Raw genomic sequence first — 19,729 nt, 5'->3', positions numbered from 1 at the left:
AGATTGCTTTCCTGTTCTTCAGGCCAAGCTATCATTTTTTTTCAGTTCCATTTTCTGCCACTCTTATCGTTGGATCAGCAGGTCCACCCGGGCCCTCAAATCCTGAAGGAAACAAAAGTGGGATTGCAGGAAGGGTGGGTTTATTTTAAACGTGAGGAAGAAATTCTCCCTGTGAGAATGGTGAGGGTGGCACAGCTTGCCCAGAGAAGCTGTGGCTGACCCAGGATCCCCGGCAGTGTCCAAGGCCGGGCTGGACGGGGCTCGGAGCAGCCTGGGATAGCGGCAGGTGTCCCTGTCATGGCAGGGGGAGGAAGGGGGTGCACCCCAGCGTCTCCCCTCAGCCGAAGCGCTCTGCTCTGTCGCCCTGTGCCTGCCCCGGGCCCGGCGTGCGCGGGGCGGGCCGGGGCGGGGCCGGCGGGGCCGGGCCAGCGGGGCGGGCGCGGAGCGGCGGCGGCGGCAGAGCGGCGGCAACGGCGGCGGCAGCGGCAGCGGCAGCATGGAGCGGGCACGGGGAATCTTCGAGGGACCCAAGGTGGGCTGGCGGCGCTGCCGGAGGCGCAGAGCCGGGAACGGGGCGTGCACCGGCACCGAGGTGCTGCGAACGGGAGCGGCGAACGCGGCGCGCCCGGGCTGAGGTGCCGTGCGCGGGGTTGAGGTGCCGTGCCCGTGTCGGAGGTGCCGTGCCCAGTGCGGAGGTGCCGTGCTCCGGCCGTGCACCGGAGCCGGGCGGGCGCTCCTGCTCTCCGCAGCCCGGGGCTGCCCCGGCCGGAGCTGCGGCACGGCCGAGCCCTCGCTGGGGATGTGTCCCGGGACAGCGCTCGGTGCCCCCGCTGTCACCCCGCGGTCCCAGCAGGGCGCTGCGCTGGCCCGGCCCGGTGCTCCCCTCAGGGACGGGCACGGGCGGTCCCGGTGCTCCCCTCAGGGACGGGCACGGGCCATGCCGGTGCTCCCCTCAGGGACGGGCACGGCCGACCCGGTGTCCCGCACATCCCGCCGCCGGGGCGATGCGGGTCAGGCTCATCCCAGCACCCGGTCAGGGACACGGCTCTGCCGGGCTGGGGATGCACAGGTGGCCCGGCTGGGGAAGGGGAGGCTCTGAAGGGCCCTGCGTCCCAACTGCTATCGTAGCCTGCTAAAACAGATGTTTTCTCTTTTTTTCTCTTGTGTCTTTTATTTTGTTTTGGGGGTTGGTTTGCATGTGCTTTTTTTGTTCTTTTTTTTTTCTTTTTTTTTTGTGGTTTCATTGCTTTTTTTTTCTCTTACACATTTAGTTCAGTTATTCTTCAGATACCCATGGCACCACTTTGGAGCACTCTCTGACAGCAGGCACCAGTCTTTCACTCTCTCCATGCCTTGTGTCCTACATCTCTAGTAGGATCATATGGTAATGTTTTTATTATCCAGATTGTAACCTAGAGGACCAGAGGAGGAAGAAGATGAAAGAGCTGTGGTTAGCAATAGTCCTGTATCTGATGGAAGAACACTGCCTGTGCTGCAGGATGGCTCAGCCATCATGTTGTGGTCTGGGTGAGGTGCTGTACAGGGTGTGCCAGGCTGGGCTCTTGTGGGAAAGTAGGAGTCAAGGCAGAGGAGACCAAGAAAAGTGGTGTGGGAGTTGTGGTGCTGCTCTGGGAAAACGTGAGTGGTGGCAACAGCTTGTGGCTTTTCTAGAGAAGAAGATTGTCTCTGAAACCACAAAAGGATGGGGGGTTTTGCTGCTGTTTGTATCCACTCCCACTCTGTTTATCTCTCAGCTGAGTTTGCACCAGGAAAGTCTCACATACTTGGAAAGGGCAGTGTGCACAGGTCTGATTCATGTTTCATTCTATCACTATGGTTCCCTTTCCAGGAAGCTGATCTGTGCAGTAGCAGGCAAACCTTGATACCAAAATCCAGGGAGCATTGGCAGGTGCTGATGGTTAAAGCCTTTTTAAGTGCACTTCAGTTTTGGGAGATGGTGGTGCTTCATCAGCTCCACTAAGAAAAAGGCTGTTGATTCATCCTGGTGATTTTAAACTTTTGGTTGAGACAAGTAACTTAAGTTCTTCTTTCATTTGTGCTTCTGCTTTCCCAGTGTATGGTAGACTGGAATACCAAAGAGAAAGACCTAGGAAAAACTGCAGGGTTTGACTGCTAAGATCAGCTTCTGTTGTCTGGCTGTTGGCAATTATTGGGACTCGTTTTCCTGACTCAGGCAGTCCCTTTCAGTCCTGTGAACCTGCTAAGTCAGGCTTGGGGAAAAAAAATGGGCCTGAAGTCAGTTAATGAGCCCTATTCATTCCTCTGGATGCTCTGCCATTGGGAACGATCAGTTTTGTGTTTTAGAGATGTTTCTGGCAACTGGAGCAGCTTCTGCCCCAGCTGAATGTGGGGCTGGGGCTGCCTCTGTGTTTTTCAGGAACTCGCTGACTCTCAGTGCCTGCAGTGATGAACAGGGAGCTGTGGCAGGACAACTTTGAACCCTGCTTATCTCAGGCCATAAAAGAACAGAGAAGTTTGATGTTCCTTTGATGTCAGCCATCACCCTTTCTGTCCCACAGCCAGAGCAGAGACCGTGTCCTTGCTAACTGCCCCCTTCTTGTAGGCCAGCCCAGCTTGGGGACTTCAGGATGTATGGCTGTCTTCTCCTGCAGCTCCGTGTGCCATGCTATGGAGAGCAGAATGGGAACAGGGCTTTCTGGGGTCAGGCCCACTCTCTCCAGGGACTGGTGTAGCTCATTTATAAAATAATCATCAGGTGACATGGGGGAGCTGCTCTGTGAGGCACACTGTGTGTGTCAGCCTCTCACAGAAGAGTGGCTGCTGGCCCAGCCTGGGTGGTACCAAAGGTGCCTGTGCTGGCTGTACCCAGGGGGTTTGGATGTCCTGTCCCACTCCCTGTGGCCCTGCAGACTCTCCCTGCCCATCAGGGGACTGCAGGTCCACGATGGTGTGTGGAGGATGATGTTGGATTTGTCTCCTCCACCTCTTGTGCCCAGCCTGAGCCCTGACTTGGCGTGGTCAGAGCCTGGTGCTGCTGAGACTGCCCTGAGCTCGAGCCATGCCTTACACAGTGCTGCCTTGTGTGCTCAGTTCTTTGCCAGTGTGGCACAGGGATGCTCTTGGATAACCTTCCCAGATCCAGGTGGCAGTAAGAGGTTGTCTTGGTGCTGCACTAAGTGCCAGGACTCTGTTTTACTCTTTGTTTTGCTCTGAAGGGGTGCTGTGCTCTAGCCAGGGGTGGGTGTGAGCTCTGTGCTGGGTTGGTGGGCACATGGCCCTGCCACCCCATGGGAATCATCACCTGTGATGACACACAGCCACCATCACCTATTAATGTCACCAGGGGTCTCCCACTGAGGTCAGTGATGTAGTTGGTGCCAGGCTGCTCAGCACTGGAGCATCCTCCTCTTCCTCAGCCACCAAACCCATAAATCATTGTCCAGATGCATAGAAAGCACAAATATTTCCTCCAGGGGTGCTCTGTGGGGCTTGTAGTCTCCCATGTTCCTCTTGTAAAGGCTCACCCCTTCCAGCAGGTGACAGGTACATCTCTCAGGTGCATTTGTGAAGTGTTCAGGTTTGAGGATAATGCTGTGCTACTTCCACTCTCTTGAGCCACTCTCACCTCTTGCTTCTAAATGAGCATTTGAGATGAATTTAGGATGAGGAACTCTTTTTTCCTAACAGCACATTTCCTTAAAACCAGACTTGTTTTTTCCAGTGATTTGTCACGCTTATCAAATAATTGACAAATTAGAGCTGCAATTAGCCTGGTTTTCAGCCACTGAGATTAAAAGAATGAGCCTAAATCACCATCTTTCAAGAGGCTGATAAATAATCCTGGGTAAAGTCACTGTGAAGGGTTTTAAAATGATGCAACTTTATCAGCAGCCTGATTATCTATTAACGTCTGCTGCAAACCTCACAATAAAAGGGGAGGACTGACTTTGGTCATTGTATATATTTTTAAAAAGACCCTGACAACCTCCTTATACAGAAAATCCTTTAAGTGCCTTAGCTTGAATGGCTCTTTTTATGCCATATAATGGGCAAGCTGAGCAGGTAACTGCTCTGCCATGGTCCACTGATCAAACCATAATAGAGAAATTGTGTTGGGTCGACTGTGGATAAAAATACTTGGAATGTTTGGTTAACTTTTTCCTCTTAATTTCACTAAAATGAAAATAATCAGACTTGATCTTGGAATGGAACGTACTTATTTGAGTACCTTCATTTTGTGTTTGAATTTATTTTTGAAGCTTATTTCATCTCAAAGAAAACATTACAATATTTTCAGAGAAGTCAAGCCAGAGCCCTTAAAACTTCTCCTTTTTAAAAATCTGAACCAACTTGCTGATATCTGCACTAATGAGTCATGTGCCATGGTTGAGCTAAAACTTTTTTTGCATAAAAGTGGAAATGGCTGGGCTTGCTCTGATGGCCTTGCAGGGGACTGTGCTGAGGAACACACAATTTACAGCCTTTTGAACGTTCTTTGAACCCATGCCTCTGGCTTCCAACAAGTCTGGAGTGAAACTAAAAGCTTTATTGCATTACACTCTGGGTTTTTGATGTGCTGGTGGGAGGTCAGTGGAGGTGCAGGGGGGATTGAAGGGTTCCTGCACAAAGCTGGTCCTGAGGGTCCTCACTGTACCTGGGAGAAGAACAAAGCTCCTTCCTCAGGAAAGCACTGGAGAGTTCTGCTGCTCTCTTGTTCTTCATCAGAACAGGTGTTACCACATCAGCTGGGCTGATAAGGGAAGTTATCAATCTGCTCTGGTGGGTGGCATTCCTGCTCACAGCAAAGGGGGGTTGGGGCTAAATGACCTTTAAGTTCCTTTCCAGCCCAAACCAATCTGTGATTCTGTGATCAGTGGTCCTGGGGTGGCTGAAGGTTCCGGCCCAGTGCTGGTGCAGCCTGTGGTGCTGTTCAGATCCTTCACCAGGTGTTGAGATCCCAATACAATGTGTGTGCTCGTGCTTTCTCCACAAATAATTCAGAAGGTTTGGGGTGGAGAGCACATTCACATGGAGCTGTGTACTGAGGAACAGAGAGCTCTGGAAGAGCCACTGGGCTCCTGCATTCACCTGATTTCTGCTTGCTCAGGCCTCGTCCCCTGGAGCCACAGCTCAGAGAAAACTCTTTCATCCTTATCTGGGTACTTTCCTTGGCTTAAGGCAAGGTCGTGTCACCCATTTGTAAGAGGAGAAGACTTGTGCTTTGTTTACCTGAAACAAACACACAGGAAGAGAGCTGCAATGTAATCTGCAGTGAGCAGCCTCCCACGGACCTGGAAAGCCTCAGGGATTGTGAGCAAGGTGGCCAGAGCAGATGAGCTGCTGGGTTTTGCCTCTGCTGATTGCATCCTTATCTGGAGGCCTGTAGGCACACTTCCATCTGCTCTTGGATGTCCTTTGGCCATCTAAAGAGCATAGGAGAGTTCAAACTCTGCTCTCAAGCACTGGTCTGGAGGAAAGCCAAAACTTTTTGGGTTGAACAGCATTGAACAAGGGTTTCTTAGGACACAGACCCAAAAAAAAAAAAGGCTGGCAGGGGACAAAGAGCCTGTTGCTGATATTGGAGAGGCACTTGCTGCTTTACAAGCATCTCACCTGCAGAAGAGGCAGGAGAAAGTGACTTACATAGGTAAAGGATACCATGGAATCTGCTGTCTCACTGATGGGAATGTCATGTTGGGATGTTCTTGCAGAAAACACTTGAAAAGTGTTTGAGGGAGAAGACCTCAACAGGTTCAGGTTGCTTTGTTTTTAAATCCAATATGAGGAAATTTCAAACCTGTAACTCCATCAGAAAGTCTTGAGTGCTGTTGAATACCTCAAGGAGTGGATCTTGCATGGTTTTGAAATAAGAGTTGGAGCTCAAGAGTGGAAAACACGCCAGGCATCTACATCTGGCAATGCAGACCATGTTTGTATGCTGTTATTTTATTTGCTGCTTTGCAGGACATTTAGTCCTCATAAGCAGGATTGCATAACTCAAGGAGAGGTGAAAGATCAGGTTTTGCCCTTCTTAAATCTTCCTCTGTGTAGACTGAGATGGTATCTTGAGGGTAGGAGCAGTGGCAGGGGTGTGCTTTTACAGTGTGCTGTCAGTGGTGGCTGTGGGTGTATCCATGACCCCTGGAGCAGCTGATTGCCACCAGCAGTTTGATCCATGCTCAGCCTGCCCCACCTGCGTTTGGCACCCAGCAGTGTTTCAGTGGCAGCTTGGTGGCCATCATGAGGAGGTGGCCTGAGCCCCAGCACTGTCCCTGCCCTGCCTTTTGCAGCAGGAGTGGGAGCCCTGGCAGTGAGGCAGGTGCTGTGCCTGCAGGGCAGGTGTGCAGGGTGTGTGTGGGGATGGAGTGAGCTCCTGGGCATCCGTGCAGCCCCAGAGATGGGCACTGCCAGCCCTGTGCCAGGAGCTCACCTCACCTGCTCCTGGGCACCAGCAGGCACTGCTTGCTCAGTTTTCTCCCAGCTCCTGGTAGTTATTGTTTGATACCTGCCCTGACACCAGAGGGTTTGTGGGCTGTAATTAGTAACCCTGGGGAGGTCAGTTATCCATGCAAATATCCAGTCCTCTTCTGAGTCCTACTTCTTTCTTACCCTTGGCACCTGCAGCTCTCATCTATGCAGGAAAATGCATGGGTGTTATAACTAAATGTCCTTGATGTTATATCCTAAAAGAACCTTGTATATTAAGTTTCTAATCTACTTTTTTTGTGTAAAAATACAGTAAAATCTAATATGTATTTTGTAGGCTATTCTGTTACTTAAAAGAAGACAGTTCTGGAAAGATGGCTATCTAGCTGAAACATTTTACAGCTAATATTTTCCTTCCCAGTTCGACTTCCAAATCACATATGTCATGTTCATCCAAAAGCCCCAGCTGGCTAATGGGAAAAGCTTGCTTTTGCTTTTCTGGCTCCCTTTCTCCAAAATTCAAAGTTTCAGCAATAATGGGGAAATAGGGCTTCAGAGTAAAAAGAATTTAGTTAATGTCCCATTTTTAATGGATAAGAATTTAAGTGTGTTATTTTGAAACCTTGTTGGCTCTATGGGGCAACTTCTTCTTCTTGTTGTTATTATTCTTATTGTTATTATTATTTTATGGCACCTTTGTGCCATGGGACTGACCCCTTGTGTAGGATTAGAGAGCCTGTAAGCCCTGATAATACCATGTAACTAACAACCCAGCAGGAGCTGATTCTTGGAAGTGAAGTCCAAGTTTTCATGTAATGACTCTTAGGAAATTAATTAGGGTTTGGCTTCCTGTGATTTCAAGGAGGAAGCGAGCTGGAAAGTCAAGGTGTCTGGAATTTGCTTTTTTCACTCCTCCTGAACTCTAAGTAAGGAGAGAGCTGTTCCTCAAAATTACTGGGAAGAGGATAAATTTCTAAAGTCTCATTAAATGTGTAAGCTGCAGCAAAATACTTAGACAATACATAGATACTGAAAAATAAATTTCATAATGATTATATTTTAAAAATGTTGATGTGTCATGACTTTGTATCTGTATTGGGTACATTTATACCCATGTGGGCACCAGTTAATTCTGTCTGAATTATTGTTGCAGCTCAAGAGTGCCTGACCCATTTCTCCCATTGCAGGTAGAGCTTCACGTGCACCTGGATGGAGCCATCAGACCAGAGACCATCCTGTACTTTGGCAAGTGAGTTGTGGGGGGACATCAGCTCTGGGAGCTGCAGTGCAAAGGCATCCTCCCTTCTGCTGCTGCTGTCTGTGACAGAGGAGCTCCTGAGGCAGCAAACCTGGCTGCTGCTGCTTCTGGCTCTGCCCAGACCTGCACAGTGTGAGGGCACTGAGCACACCCCAGAAGACAGGGGGGCTTCCCAGGCAGCAGGAATGGGACTGAGGTGGGTTTGGGAGCTGGGCAAGCTCAGAGGAGCACCATGAGAGAAGTCCAGAAGATGTCTCATAAAGAGCCTTTGAAGTGTGCCCAGGACACAGCAGAGGTGCTGCAGTCTCATTTCTTTTTCCCCATTCCTCCTCACAAAGCCAGGTGGAATGGCAGCAGGCTGGGAGTGTTGTCTTGGTGGTCCTGCTGCTGCTACGTGGTTTGGGAGGAAAAGCCAGCTTGGGTGGCCTTGCCTGCCCTGCTGCCATGGGCATTTGAATGCCAGGCTGTGTGCCTGGTGTCAGCAGGCAGGGAGCCTCACTGGTGTGGGGCTGGCCCAGGGAAGCACCTGGCAGGGGTTCAGAGAGAGGATGTTTCCCTGACAGAGCCCACGTGCATCTTCCTTCAGTGTGGGTTGTGTGGGAAGCACGGGGTGAATGATTAACCTGTGCCAGGGCCTGGCTCCACATTTGTAAGCAAAACAAACAAGATTTCCTCCAGCTGTCACTGATACCTCAGAACAAGAAGGTGGCAATGGTAAGGATTTCAGTAAATGGCTCTTAGGCACAACTCTGGTATTTTGGGGAGGAAGTCAGTTCTGGTATTTTGGGGAGGAGGATGGGGAGGGTGTCTAGCATCCTGTGAGCCCAGCAGATTCCAAGGCAGTGCACTCCTAGGGAGGACTATTCTTTCTGCAGCCCTGGCCATACCTTTTGCTGCACTGTCAGAGAAAGGAGGGTGGGTCAGGGCTGTCCATCCCATTTTCTTGCTGGATGCTGGCATGATGACCTCAGGGTTCCTGCTGCTGGGCTGCAGGGCTGGAATGCAGCTCCTAGAGAACAGGAGAGCTGGTGCTGACTCCCTGGGGCTGTGCTGCGTCCCTCTGCCTGCAAACAGAAAATGCCAGTGTAGTTCCCTAGGGGAATTGCAGGAGCCCTGACACCCAGGAGGCACTGGCTGTCTGGGGATCCTGTGCCAGGATCCTTTCTCAGGGCAGAAACCTTCATTGCCTGAGTGTGTGCTGAGTTCCCTCTTATTTTTAAGCAGCCCTGGCACCCCCTGAGCTGCCAGCCCTGGGGTGGAGCAAGGCTGTGCTGTTCATGGGCTCTGAAACTTGCACTCACACACAAACCACTGGGGCAGTGCAGAAGGCTGTAGGGGACTGACTGCCCTCATAACCTCACTCTGGGTAGAAAATGCTGCTTGTGGTCTATTTTTAAAGGTAAAGAGCTGGAAATAATTTTGCTAGATGGTGTTTGACCATGTAGACAGAAGCCCAAGCTGCTGGGATGCACAGGCCCCTGTGGCCAGTGCACTGCTAACTCAGCTGTATTTAGAAACCTTGTCTCCAATTCTGTCAGGTCTGGGTCAGCCTTTGCAGCATTCCTGCTCAGCCAGAGGGCTCAGAGGTGTGATAGACCCCTCGTGGGGCCTGGGTGTCCCCAGCAGAGGTGCCCTTTCAGTGGTGGCATGGTGTGCATGGCGCTGCCCATGGCTGGAGGGAGCTCTGGGCAGGACACTGAGGTGGCAGTGAGGACAAACACGTTCCCCTCTGGCCACTTTGCTGCAATAAGGATCCCACCTGCAAGGAGGGGCAGCAGCAGCCCAAAAGCCACACTGGCATGATGCACCAGATCTCCCCATGCAGAGGTGTGGGTCCAGTGTGGATCATCCCAAAGCACTGCCACTGGTGCCTGCAGGAAGGCACTGCCTCAGCAAGCACATGGAGCAGGTCAGGGCAGTGGCTTTGCTGTAGGAAACTTTGCTGGGGCAGGTGGAGGAAGGTGCAGGTCGGTTCCTGGAGCAGAGACTGAGGTGTCAGTGCCATGGAAAGGGCAAGGCAGGGAGGAAAACCGATGCCTTGGCAGCAGTGAGTGTTCCCTGCAACTTAATCTGTGCAGATTGCATGTGAGGGCTGAGCATGGGGCTGCTTTCCTTGCTGCCTGAGTGGGGCAGGAGCAATGTTTTCCAAGGCCAGGAGCAGGCTCCTTTGGACTGTGTCCCTGCATGGCTCATGGGGATGGCTGCTGGCAGGGCAGCACTGCAGCTGGCTCTGGTGTTTTGTCTCTATTAGCAGGGCTCTCCCATCAATCAGCTGTAATTCATTGTGGCAGGAAAGGGGATTAAAAACAAATGTCTGGTTATTATTCCAAATTTGTTTTGGCTTGTGCAGGGTACCAGAGGGTGGGGATATGGCAAAGCTTGCCCAGAGAGCTGCAGCACCCTTGGCTGGCAGCTCCCTGGATCTCAGCTGTCCCCACACCAGGAACACCTTCACCCACTCAGAATTCCAGCTGCTCCTGGGAAAAGTGGCTCTTCCCTCTTGGAGGCATTTACATGGGGATGAGTGTGTGTGTCCCTTCAGTGAGAGCAGCTGTTGCCCTTTGTTCCTGTGTGGGAGCTGTTCCTGTCACAGGAGATGCCACCAGGACGCTGGGCTCAGGAAGCAGCTCCCTCTCAGGAGCTGCTGGCACTAAACCCATGGGCCACAACACTTCTGCCTGTGTGATCCCAGGTCCTGGAGCATCTCCTTGATTTTTTAATCCTTTGAGCCTGCATAAGTGGAAATTAACTCTTCTGAAGAATTTTGGCAATTCTGCTGCTAGGTCTAGGACGTGCCAAGAAATAATGCAGAGCCCCTTTAGATGAACTCCTCCTTAAGCTTAAAATGTGCCCTGGCTGTGTTCCTGCCGGGTCAGCCTGGGCTTGCATTTGGGTTTGTTTGTGCTTTGCCTGTGTTTTGGATTGCCTTCCTCTCTGCTGAGGTTCAGGGCTCCATCCATGAGGAGCTTTTGGAAGGACAGGGTTTGCTGGATCTTTCCTGGGAGGAAATGATGGTTGATGCTGCCAGCTTTGGATGCAGTTGGTGTGTACAATGGATTTGTTAAAAATGGGATAACCTTCCCTGTCAGTAACATGTGGCTTTGTTTCTAGGAAAAGAGGCATCCCTCTCCCTGGGAACACTGTTGAGGAGCTCATGAAGTATGTGAGCTATGACACACCACTGACACTCCCCGAGTTCCTAGAGAAATTTAATTACTACATGCCTGCCATTGCGTAAGTACCCTGCTTTCTGCTTTTTCCCCCTCAATGCCTGTCAGGATCAACCTCAAAGGTGCCCTGTGGGCCCTGGGGGTGACAGTGGCACTGCCATCCCTGCAGGGGTGACCGTGAGGCAGTGAGGAGAATTGCCTACGAGTTTGTGGAGACCAAAGCCAAGGAAGGAGTCGCCTACGTGGAGGTTCGGTACAGCCCTCACTTCCTGGCCAACTCTGGTGTGGATCCCATCCCCTGGGGACAAGCTGAGTGAGTGATCCTGGGCAGCTGGGAGCTGCTGGGTGGGCATGGAGAAGGCATCCCCATGCCAGTCAGCCACTGTGCCTTCAAAGGCTGCTGTAACAAACCTGCTTCCTCCTCCATGCAGTGAGAGCCAGCATGCCTCCACCTCTCCCATCAACAGGGTTTTTCACCTTGAACACCTCTGTGTGCTGCAGTGTTTTAATGTCCCTTGCTCTGGGCACTGGGTTCTGTGCTCAACTTTCAGGCTGAAGCTCTTTTCTGTGAGAGGGAAAGGAATGTGCCCATAGGGACTGCCTGACCACAGAATGGAAGTTTGAGCTGGCAGAGGTGGTGGCTGGTGTTGGAGGGGGCTGCTGCTCTGATCCCTTCCTCTCATGACATCCCCTCTGTGGTTTGTGCCTCTCATTAAATCAGTGCTGGGCTCTGGGGCCCCTGCAGAGTGTGCTGTGGTGGGTGCAGAGCCCTGGGCTTGCAGAGAATTGTGTGCCCCAATGAGATGCTCTGGCAAAGAGGGGATTCCTCTGCTCAGGCAGGATGGGCACCCAGTTCCCCAAGGCCTTTCTAAATCTTGGTGCCATCTGTGCCTGCTGCAGTGGCACAGGGGTTACACCTGTACCAGGTAAATGTGGCTGTGGCAGGGCTGCAAAAGGGCTCTGGGTGGTCTCACTGGGCAAGTGGAACCTGGGGCAGCCTGTCCTGCTGTGGGGCTGCTGGGCTGGACCTGCCTGCCCCCCTGGCAAGTGTGTGGCCTCTTGCTGATGGCTTTTCTTCCCTGCAGGGGGGACCTCACTCCAGATGAAGTGGTTCAGCTCGTAAATCAGGGACTGAAGGATGGAGAGAGGGATTTCCACATCAAAGCCAGGTCTATTCTATGCTGCATGCGCCATATGCCAAGTAATGTATTGCAGCTGCCCTGCTGCTCTGCTCCCTTCCCTGAGGGGTGGGGGGATGTCCCTGGGGCTGGGGCCCTGCAGGATGTGGGGAGAGCCCCAGTCTGTGGGGCTGGTGCTGCACCAGACAGTGCTGGGGGTCTCTGGGGGTCTCTGCTCCTTCACTGTAGGGCAAAGCTCTGCTGGATGCAGGAGTGGGGGTCTGTGGGTACAACCAGTATCTGAACTGGTTGTGCCTTGCTAGAGGGACAAAAGGGGCTCCTCTGTGCACTCCTGGGGCAGCTGTGGTCTCTGCTCCCTGCCCAAAGGCCAGAGCTCACCTTGGGCCACTAAAACCATTGGTACAGTGAGCACTTGCATCTGCCATGAGTGGCTGGAGGTCTGAGAGCAAATGGTCGTGGGAGGTGGAGCAGGCAGCACATCTCACATTCCCTGCTCATGGTCCTACAGCAGGATGCTCCTTCCTTAGCCTGGTCATGGGGCAGCCAGAGAATCCATTGGCACTGTCCAGTCAATCCACAGTCCACAGTCAATCCACAATCCACAGTCTCTGCTGGCTAAATCTGAAAACACAAGTCAGATACACTTGAGCACGTATATAAAATGTTTTTTTAAAAATCCTCAGTTTAGACAAAAAGCTTTGTTGGTAACAGGTGCTGTGACCCAGAACAGATATAAAAGCCAATTACCAGCATTTCAATGGGCTGCTGAGTTTTCACAAGCTTCTTCCTCTAGGGAAGGATGCAGCCAGAGAGAGCCTGTGTGACAGCAGCTGTTTTATGTGAAGGTTTTATTCTGAGTATCTTCATATCTCACACCAGTTTTATGTAGGCTTAGTAGGGTAGATGGTGGAAAGATTTTTCCTAGTGAGTACATTATTAAATTGTGTCCAGAAATGTCAAAAATTATTTTCTTGGAAGCTGGTAGAATCTTGGTAGATTTGAAAGTGGGGTTTTCTAATTTTTCTTTTCCCTGCTTGCACAGTCAACACAAAACATTACTTTGAAAACTTGATCCTTATATTTCTGGTTTCTAGGAGAAAAAAATGTTTTTCTTTGTAGAAATAGGAGAGCTGTCAGGCAGTGTCACAGTGATCTGCAGTTACAGTCCCTGCCAGTGCACAAGTGGTAAAGGAAGGAGGTGGCAGGAGCACCCAAGGGTGTGTGCAGCCTGCACTGCCCTGCAGGAGGGATTGCTGCTGCAACCAGCAGAGGTGGCATTCTCATACCTGTGTCCCAGCTGATACCCAGAACCAATGGTGTGCTTGATAAAAGTCTTTAGCAGTGCATTCAGAATGTGCTGCACTCTGAGAAGCCACCCTGTAATTAATGAACTGATGAGAGAAAGGCAGAGATACCAGCCAGAACTGACTCATATTAAACTTGTTAATAAAATAATGACTCTAACCCAGCAAGTTGGAAAATGGTGGAAAAAACTAGATTATGTAGTTGCAGACATCATCCTGGTGTGTTCATATGATTTGGGGATTTTGTGTACACAGCAGGTGCCTGTTAATTATTAACACAACTGTTTCTCTCTGTTTCTTGGCCTTTCTGCTAGGGTTAAGTGCTATGTGAGCTGGTAGATGCAGTTTCTCTCTCAGAGGTTATCTATCCTGATGAGAGAGCTCTCAAGCAGTTGTTGGCCACTTGTTAGTGTCTTTGTCCCTGCTGGCAAGTAGATAAAACTTCAGCTCCTTCCTATCAGGAGTAGAATCCTTGGGAGAGTCAAGGATGCACCAGGGCAGGGATGGCTGCAGCACAGGGCCCCCCAGAGACCCCTCCCTGCCCAATCTCCTCCCTGACACAGCTCATCAGGTGGGGCAGTTCCTGCCTTTACCCTCACCCTGCCCAGCCAGGGAGGGGATGAGAGCTCAGGAGTTGGGGAATTTCTCCAACACATCATGTTACAGCCCCTGGGCAGTGCAGTTCATCTTACCTCCAGCAACTGCAGCAGTCACCACTGCTTGGAAGATTTTTAATTAATTTTTCCCTTGCTTGAAGTGAGCAGAAAAACATGATGAGAGCAGTTTAATAGCTGGTGAATGCATTTAATTTCCCTTTCACTGACAACAGACTGATCAGCTGACAGCTTTTATCTGCCTGAAGATCACAGAGATGACAGACCTTCCTAGGAGTTTGCTAGCTTTCTTTTTGAGCATCAAATTTTGGGAAAGACTAAAGAAAATAGCTGTAGCCTTCTAGTTGTAGGACCAGCATTTGTTTAGAAAGATGCTGAAAGTGTGACCCTAATGAATGCTTCCTCCTGAATGCTGCTGCTGCTGCCTCTCCCAGGCTGGTCTCTAGAGGTGGTGGAGCTCTGCAAGAAGTACCAGAATGACTCTGTGGTGGGTGTTGACCTGGCTGGAGATGGGACCCTGAAGGTGGAGGATTATGCTGAGCATAAGAAGGCTTATGAGGTTTGTAATAAGTTTTTAAAAAGAAATTACTAGAAGAATATATATTGAGGGGATGTGTGTGAAGGGATGCTTTTCAAACTACAAACAGCTGGGACAGCTTAAAAATTCGTTGCAGCTATTAAAAACATTCACTTAAATAGAAAAAGTATTTGTTTATATTTCCTAAGTGATTAATGGCAGGCATCATTGCTAAAACATGGCCTCAGAGCTGGGGCTTGGCACTGTGAGTGTGACATGAGTTCCATGGAGCCCAAATCAACCCCCACCCCTCTGCTGTTGGCTCCTGGGGCTTGGTGAAACCACAGTCAGGGGTGGAAGAGACTGGCCTTTCCAGTCTGGCAGAAATCACTGAGGAGCAGAGCAGAAACTGCACATTTGCAGGGCTTTTATCTGATCATCTCAAGTGCAAACACTGGAATGGCTTCAGGAGCCTGATCCCAGGCTCTCCTCAAACCTCAGCCTTTGCAGTGGCTCCAAGGGAAGGGAAAGCCTCTCTGCTCTTGGCTGGTGGGAATTTGGGGTTGTCAGTCCCCACCATCTGTGGGGAGGAGGCTGTGCACCATCACTGACAGAAAGGGTGGTGGTTTGCAAGGAGTGGTCAGATCTGAAAGGACTTGGGGCTTCCTTGGGGTGTTTACCCATCAGTGGGAGCTGATACAGGGCTGCCCTGCTGTGCTGAGTGAACAGGGTGGTTACAGACAATGACACAGGAACAGGGCTTCATTAACTGATGGGAAGGCAACCTCATCCTGCCCTGGTGAGCCAGCAGTACCAGGTCCAGCCTCCTCTGTCTGAAGGATGCATCTTGTCTCTGTGCCAGGGGCTCACTCAGGCTCTGAGATGCTGAAGCAACCTCTCCTCCTATCCCTATTAAGTAACAGCAAAACACTCCTGAGTGCAAAGCCCTGAAGGAATGTCTGTGAACAACATGTGCTGCAAGATGGGGCTTGCAGCCTGTCTGCTGCTGCCAGCTGGGTGGCCCTTTCCCAGCAGAGCAGAAGCCAAGCTTCCCTCCAGGCTCCATGGCTTCCCAAAGCCCAGGTGACCTGTGACCCCCAGACAAAGAAATTATCTGGGTGATGATGGAGCTGAACCCAAAGCTGCACTCACAGGGTCCTTAGGGCTGGGCTGCCTCCACCCCCAGCCCCTCACTGTGTCAGAGCATTTCTTCATCTCTGCCCTGGGGTGCTTCTACACCCTCACATGTGGCTGCAGCTAGCCAAAATGTAGAAGTTCCATAGCATGGAACTGCTGCAAGTTTCATGCAGAAAGGCTGGTGGGTGGAGAAGAGGAGCTCAGAGCTTGCTGCTGTCTGGAAAGGAGGCAGTGGTGAACTCAGCCAGGGTTAAAAGGCCGTGAAGAGCCTGGCTGGGCTCCAGTGGAAGATAACCAGGGTTTTTAAGTGTCTCTGTGTGTGACATTACTGAGCTCTTGCAGCCCTTGGAGTGCAAGGCTCGTGATCTGTGGGCTCTTGGCACAGGAGCCTTGCAGTGAGAGCAGTGCCAGCCCAGAGCTGGCTGTCCTTGCTGCAGGGGATGGCACAGGAGGATGTTGTCCCTTGTTTTGCAGGAGGCTGAGAGGTGTGGGATCCATCGCACCGTCCATGCTGGGGAGGCTGGCCCGGCTGCCATGGTCAAGGAGGTATGAGGGGCTCCTGCCTCAGGGCACAGAGGGACAGGCTTCGATGCCTCTGTGCTCAGGACACAGAGATTTCCATGTTGTCCCCAAATCCACAGCAAAATGAACCCTGAGAACATGGGCATAGATCTGATGGCTGGAAAGGGACATGCCAGGGGCCAGCTCGGGGCTGTGGCTGTACCTGCAGTGGGATGGGGGCTTTGGGCAGGCAGGGCTCAGCTGTGCCTGAGGCTCTGAGTGCTTCTCCTGTGCTCTCTAGGCAGTTTATGTCCTGAAGACCGAGCGTGTTGGCCATGGGTACCATGTCCTGGAGGACCATGAGCTCTACAAGCAGCTGCTGAAAACAAAGATGCATTTTGAGGTAAGGATGTGCCACGGGACTGTGACAGCCAGGGAGGTGCTGAGCACTCACCCAGGCTGTGCTACAGCCAGGGACAGGACCTGACACCCAGGTGCTGAGCATGTGCACAGTGATGTTGTGTTTATGCCCAAAGCTGCACAGGAAAAATGTTGGGGACAAACCTGTGTGTCTGCTGGGAGCACTGGTGTGCACAGCAGCTGGTGGGAGGGATGTGGCAGAGAGAATGGATCCTTGTGTGGCCAAGGATAAATTCTGGAGGGCTTATTCACTGATTTATACACAAATCAGGCTGCTGTACCAGAGCAAGTCAGGCTGGAGGGTGGGAATGCCTGGGAGTTACAGTGCACGTAAGGATTTCTTTTGCTTTTCCCCAGAATGGGGATATCCACTAATAGAGGGAATGTGTACTTAATGCAGGTGGTTTTGTAGCTGTGAGTGGCCCAGGGCTGGTGACTGACTGGCCATGGGGAACATCCCACAGCCCTGTCACAGTGCTGTGGCTCCGTGCATCCCTGTCCTGGGACACGCAGTGGTCTGTCAGAGCAGTGCTGAGGGGCAGCTGTGAACAGAGCTCTGGCCTGGTTTTACCAGTGCTGAGCTATCTGTGTCCACAGCTGGGGTTCAGATCCATGTGGTTGATTCTGGTTTTCCTGCTCAACTCCCCCAAACAGGTCTGTCCTTGGTCCAGTTATCTCACTGGGGCATGTCCTCCGGACTTCACCAAACACCCCGTAATACAGTAAGACTTCTCAATTATGTGAAATCTCAAATAACCAGGATTTGGGTTGATTACAGCTGTTTTATTGCTTTACAAAGCTAAGGCACATCTAATTATGTGGCACATCCATGTACCATGGCACATGGTGAGAGAGCCTGGTGCAGCTGGAGGGGTGTGGGGGTCCCTTGGGGAGGCTCCCCTGTCCCTCCTGCCCTGCTCTGAGCTGTGGGGCACGAGAAGCTACAGCCCAGCCACTCCTGGCAGGTCAGTGCAGAGCCAAGGGGACAAGCTGAGCCTTGTGCTTTTCTCCAGCAGTCCCAAAGTCTTTGCTTTTGCTGCATTTCACCCTGAGAACTGCACAGTGTCACAGCCAGTGTTCTGCCCACCAGTTCAACCTGATTTCCTTGCAGATTTAAGAAGGATCGTGCCAACTATTCTCTAAACACAGATGACCCCCTCATCTTCAACTCCACCCTTGACAAGGACTATGGCATTGTGAAGGAATACATGGGATTCACTGATGAGGAGCTCAAGAGAGTTGTAAGTCAGCCTTGGCTGGGTGCTCTGCTGGTGTCTCAGTGCAGCCCAGAACAACCTGCTGGTTTTATTTATAAGCTGAAGAGTTTTAAATGGGAAGCAGAAAATTCCGCTCTGGCCTTGTAAGCAGGAAAGTAGGACCAGGCTCAAAGTACATCTCCCAAAAATTCCAGAGTATTTAAAGGCGTTTGCTTTGTGCTGGTCTCATTTCTCCTGGACTGCTGCTAGTGATGGGCCAGAGCAGTTGGCATCCAATAAGGCCATGGCAATGAATCTGAGAGTGGAAACTTTACACCCTCCCTTGCCTGTTGCTGCTCAGAGCCAGGTGCTGGGATGTGCACAGCTGTGTGTTCATGTCTGATGTGTCCTAATGTCCCTGTGTTCTCCCTCTGCCTCCTCAGAACATCAATGCAGCCCAGTCCAGCTTCTTACCTGAGAAGGAAAAGCAGGAGCTGCTCAACAAGCTGTATGAAGCCTATGGGATGGTGCCCAATGCATCCTGAGCTGTCCCTGGAGCCAGCCTGGAGTGGGGCCCCTCTGCACAAGAGCCTGGCTCTCCTCTGTGCCAGTGGGAGCACTGGCAGGGGGTGCCCAGAGCCAGCCTCTGTTCCTGGCAGCCCTGTGCTGACCCTCACAGTGCCCATCAGAATCAGACCATCAATCACACACACCTACCTGTGGCCCACAGTGTCTCCTGAATGGATCTCCAGCTTCCTGTCCTGCTGCTGTGCGAGCAGACTGGCTCTGCCTGCTGGCCTGACTCCCTTCTCCATCTGCTGGGCTTTCTGTGCTGCAAATGCAAACAGAACAACCTCCCTTATGGGATTTTTCCTTCCCTCTTTCCCTGTTTTACCTGTCCTGTGCCACTGACCTGCCTGGCCCTTGCCTCAGTGCTGAAATATCCACTTTGAGCTCTGGCTGTGGCCTGGGTTAATTCACCTTTCCAGGGCAGAGGTGTGCTAGTGCTGGCAGCCCTTTCAGACACAGAGCCTTTATTCTTGTCCCTGTGGGTGGGAGGGCCTGGTCTCAGCTCTATTTACCCAGGGTTAGTCTTGTACTCACAGGACTGGAACAAGAACAAGCTGCAAGCTGCTGCCCCTGCCAGTGCACAAGTCCAAAGGGCATTTAAAACAAAATACAATTTGTTTTGCATCCATTTTTGCAGAGAACTCCCATGTATCAGGCCTGCCAATGTCACTGCTGCAGAGTGCACACCTTGGGCTCAGGCCCCAGCTGTGCTCACAGCTGGCCATGACCATGCTTGCACATGCAGGGGAAGTTGGGACATAATTTTACCACTTCAGGCCAAAATCTGCCTTCTGGGATCTTCCCCACTTTTTTAATCTTGGAGAACTCCTGTGAACTGCAGTTTGATCTTCCTCTTACCTTTGTTTAGGGCTTGGAAAAAACATGATTGATTGCCTGGTTTAACAATTCTGCCCTCTTTCTGATTTGACTCAATCATAAGGCACTCTAAAGGCTGAATAAGTAACTTGGACCCAATGTCACACATTGACTCAGGTCCCATCTGATTGCTTCTCTCACTCAATTATGACACTGGCTAGAAGTCAGATCTTCAGTTTGGTGTAGAATTTATACAGAGAAACTCACCAAAATTTCCTCAGTGATTTTTATGGCATTAGAATGTTTTTACTCAATAAGCAATAGAGCTGTGCATCCAGAGAAGAAGAGACCATTGCTTTCTTACCTGAGTGTGTGGTGTGCTTTAGCATCCCAGGGCTCTGCCAAGATGCTCACTCCAAAGATTCTGTACCAAAAGTTTGCCTTTGCAAAGGGGCCATGGTCAGCATTGCCACGGACAGCCCATGGACTGGCCCAGTCCCTGCCAGCAGGGATGGTGTGCTGGGAGTGTTTCCATTCTTTCTGGGCTTCCATGCTGGTCTTCAGAGTAAAACACTCATCTCTGAAGAACGTGGTGCATATAGACACATAGATAGATAACTGAAGATGAGAGAGTGATTTTCTTACTTTTATAAAGCAAAAGATAAAGTATCACTTTTAA

The 19,729-nt window shown here is 51.3% G+C and overlaps 1 protein-coding gene across 2 annotated transcripts; it reads left to right on the top strand.

Annotated features, from left to right (window-relative positions):
* Positions 1-427: 427 nt before the first annotated feature.
* LOC135456378 (adenosine deaminase-like) lies at positions 428-19,729 on the top strand. 2 transcript variants are annotated; one of them, XM_064730178.1, is made up of 12 exons: positions 502-532; positions 1,272-1,384; positions 7,596-7,657; positions 10,778-10,900; positions 11,006-11,149; positions 11,922-12,037; positions 14,328-14,452; positions 16,022-16,093; positions 16,350-16,451; positions 17,123-17,190; positions 17,580-17,709; positions 18,108-19,729. In XM_064730178.1, the coding sequence occupies exons 2-12, from the start codon at positions 1,382-1,384 to the stop codon at positions 18,207-18,209; spliced, it is 1,047 nt and encodes a 348-aa protein (XP_064586248.1). In that variant the 5' UTR covers positions 502-532; positions 1,272-1,381; the 3' UTR covers positions 18,210-19,729. The 2 variants fall into 2 exon arrangements, with proteins under 2 accessions (XP_064586247.1, XP_064586248.1); XM_064730177.1 differs by lacking the exon at positions 1,272-1,384 and having other exon boundaries at positions 428-532.

Source organism: Zonotrichia leucophrys, chromosome 20, assembly GCF_028769735.1.
Source record: "Zonotrichia leucophrys gambelii isolate GWCS_2022_RI chromosome 20, RI_Zleu_2.0, whole genome shotgun sequence".
NCBI lineage: Eukaryota > Metazoa > Chordata > Aves > Passeriformes > Passerellidae > Zonotrichia > Zonotrichia leucophrys.
Note: the sequence above shows the minus strand (reverse complement) of the source record. Positions and strands in the feature narration are given on the sequence as shown.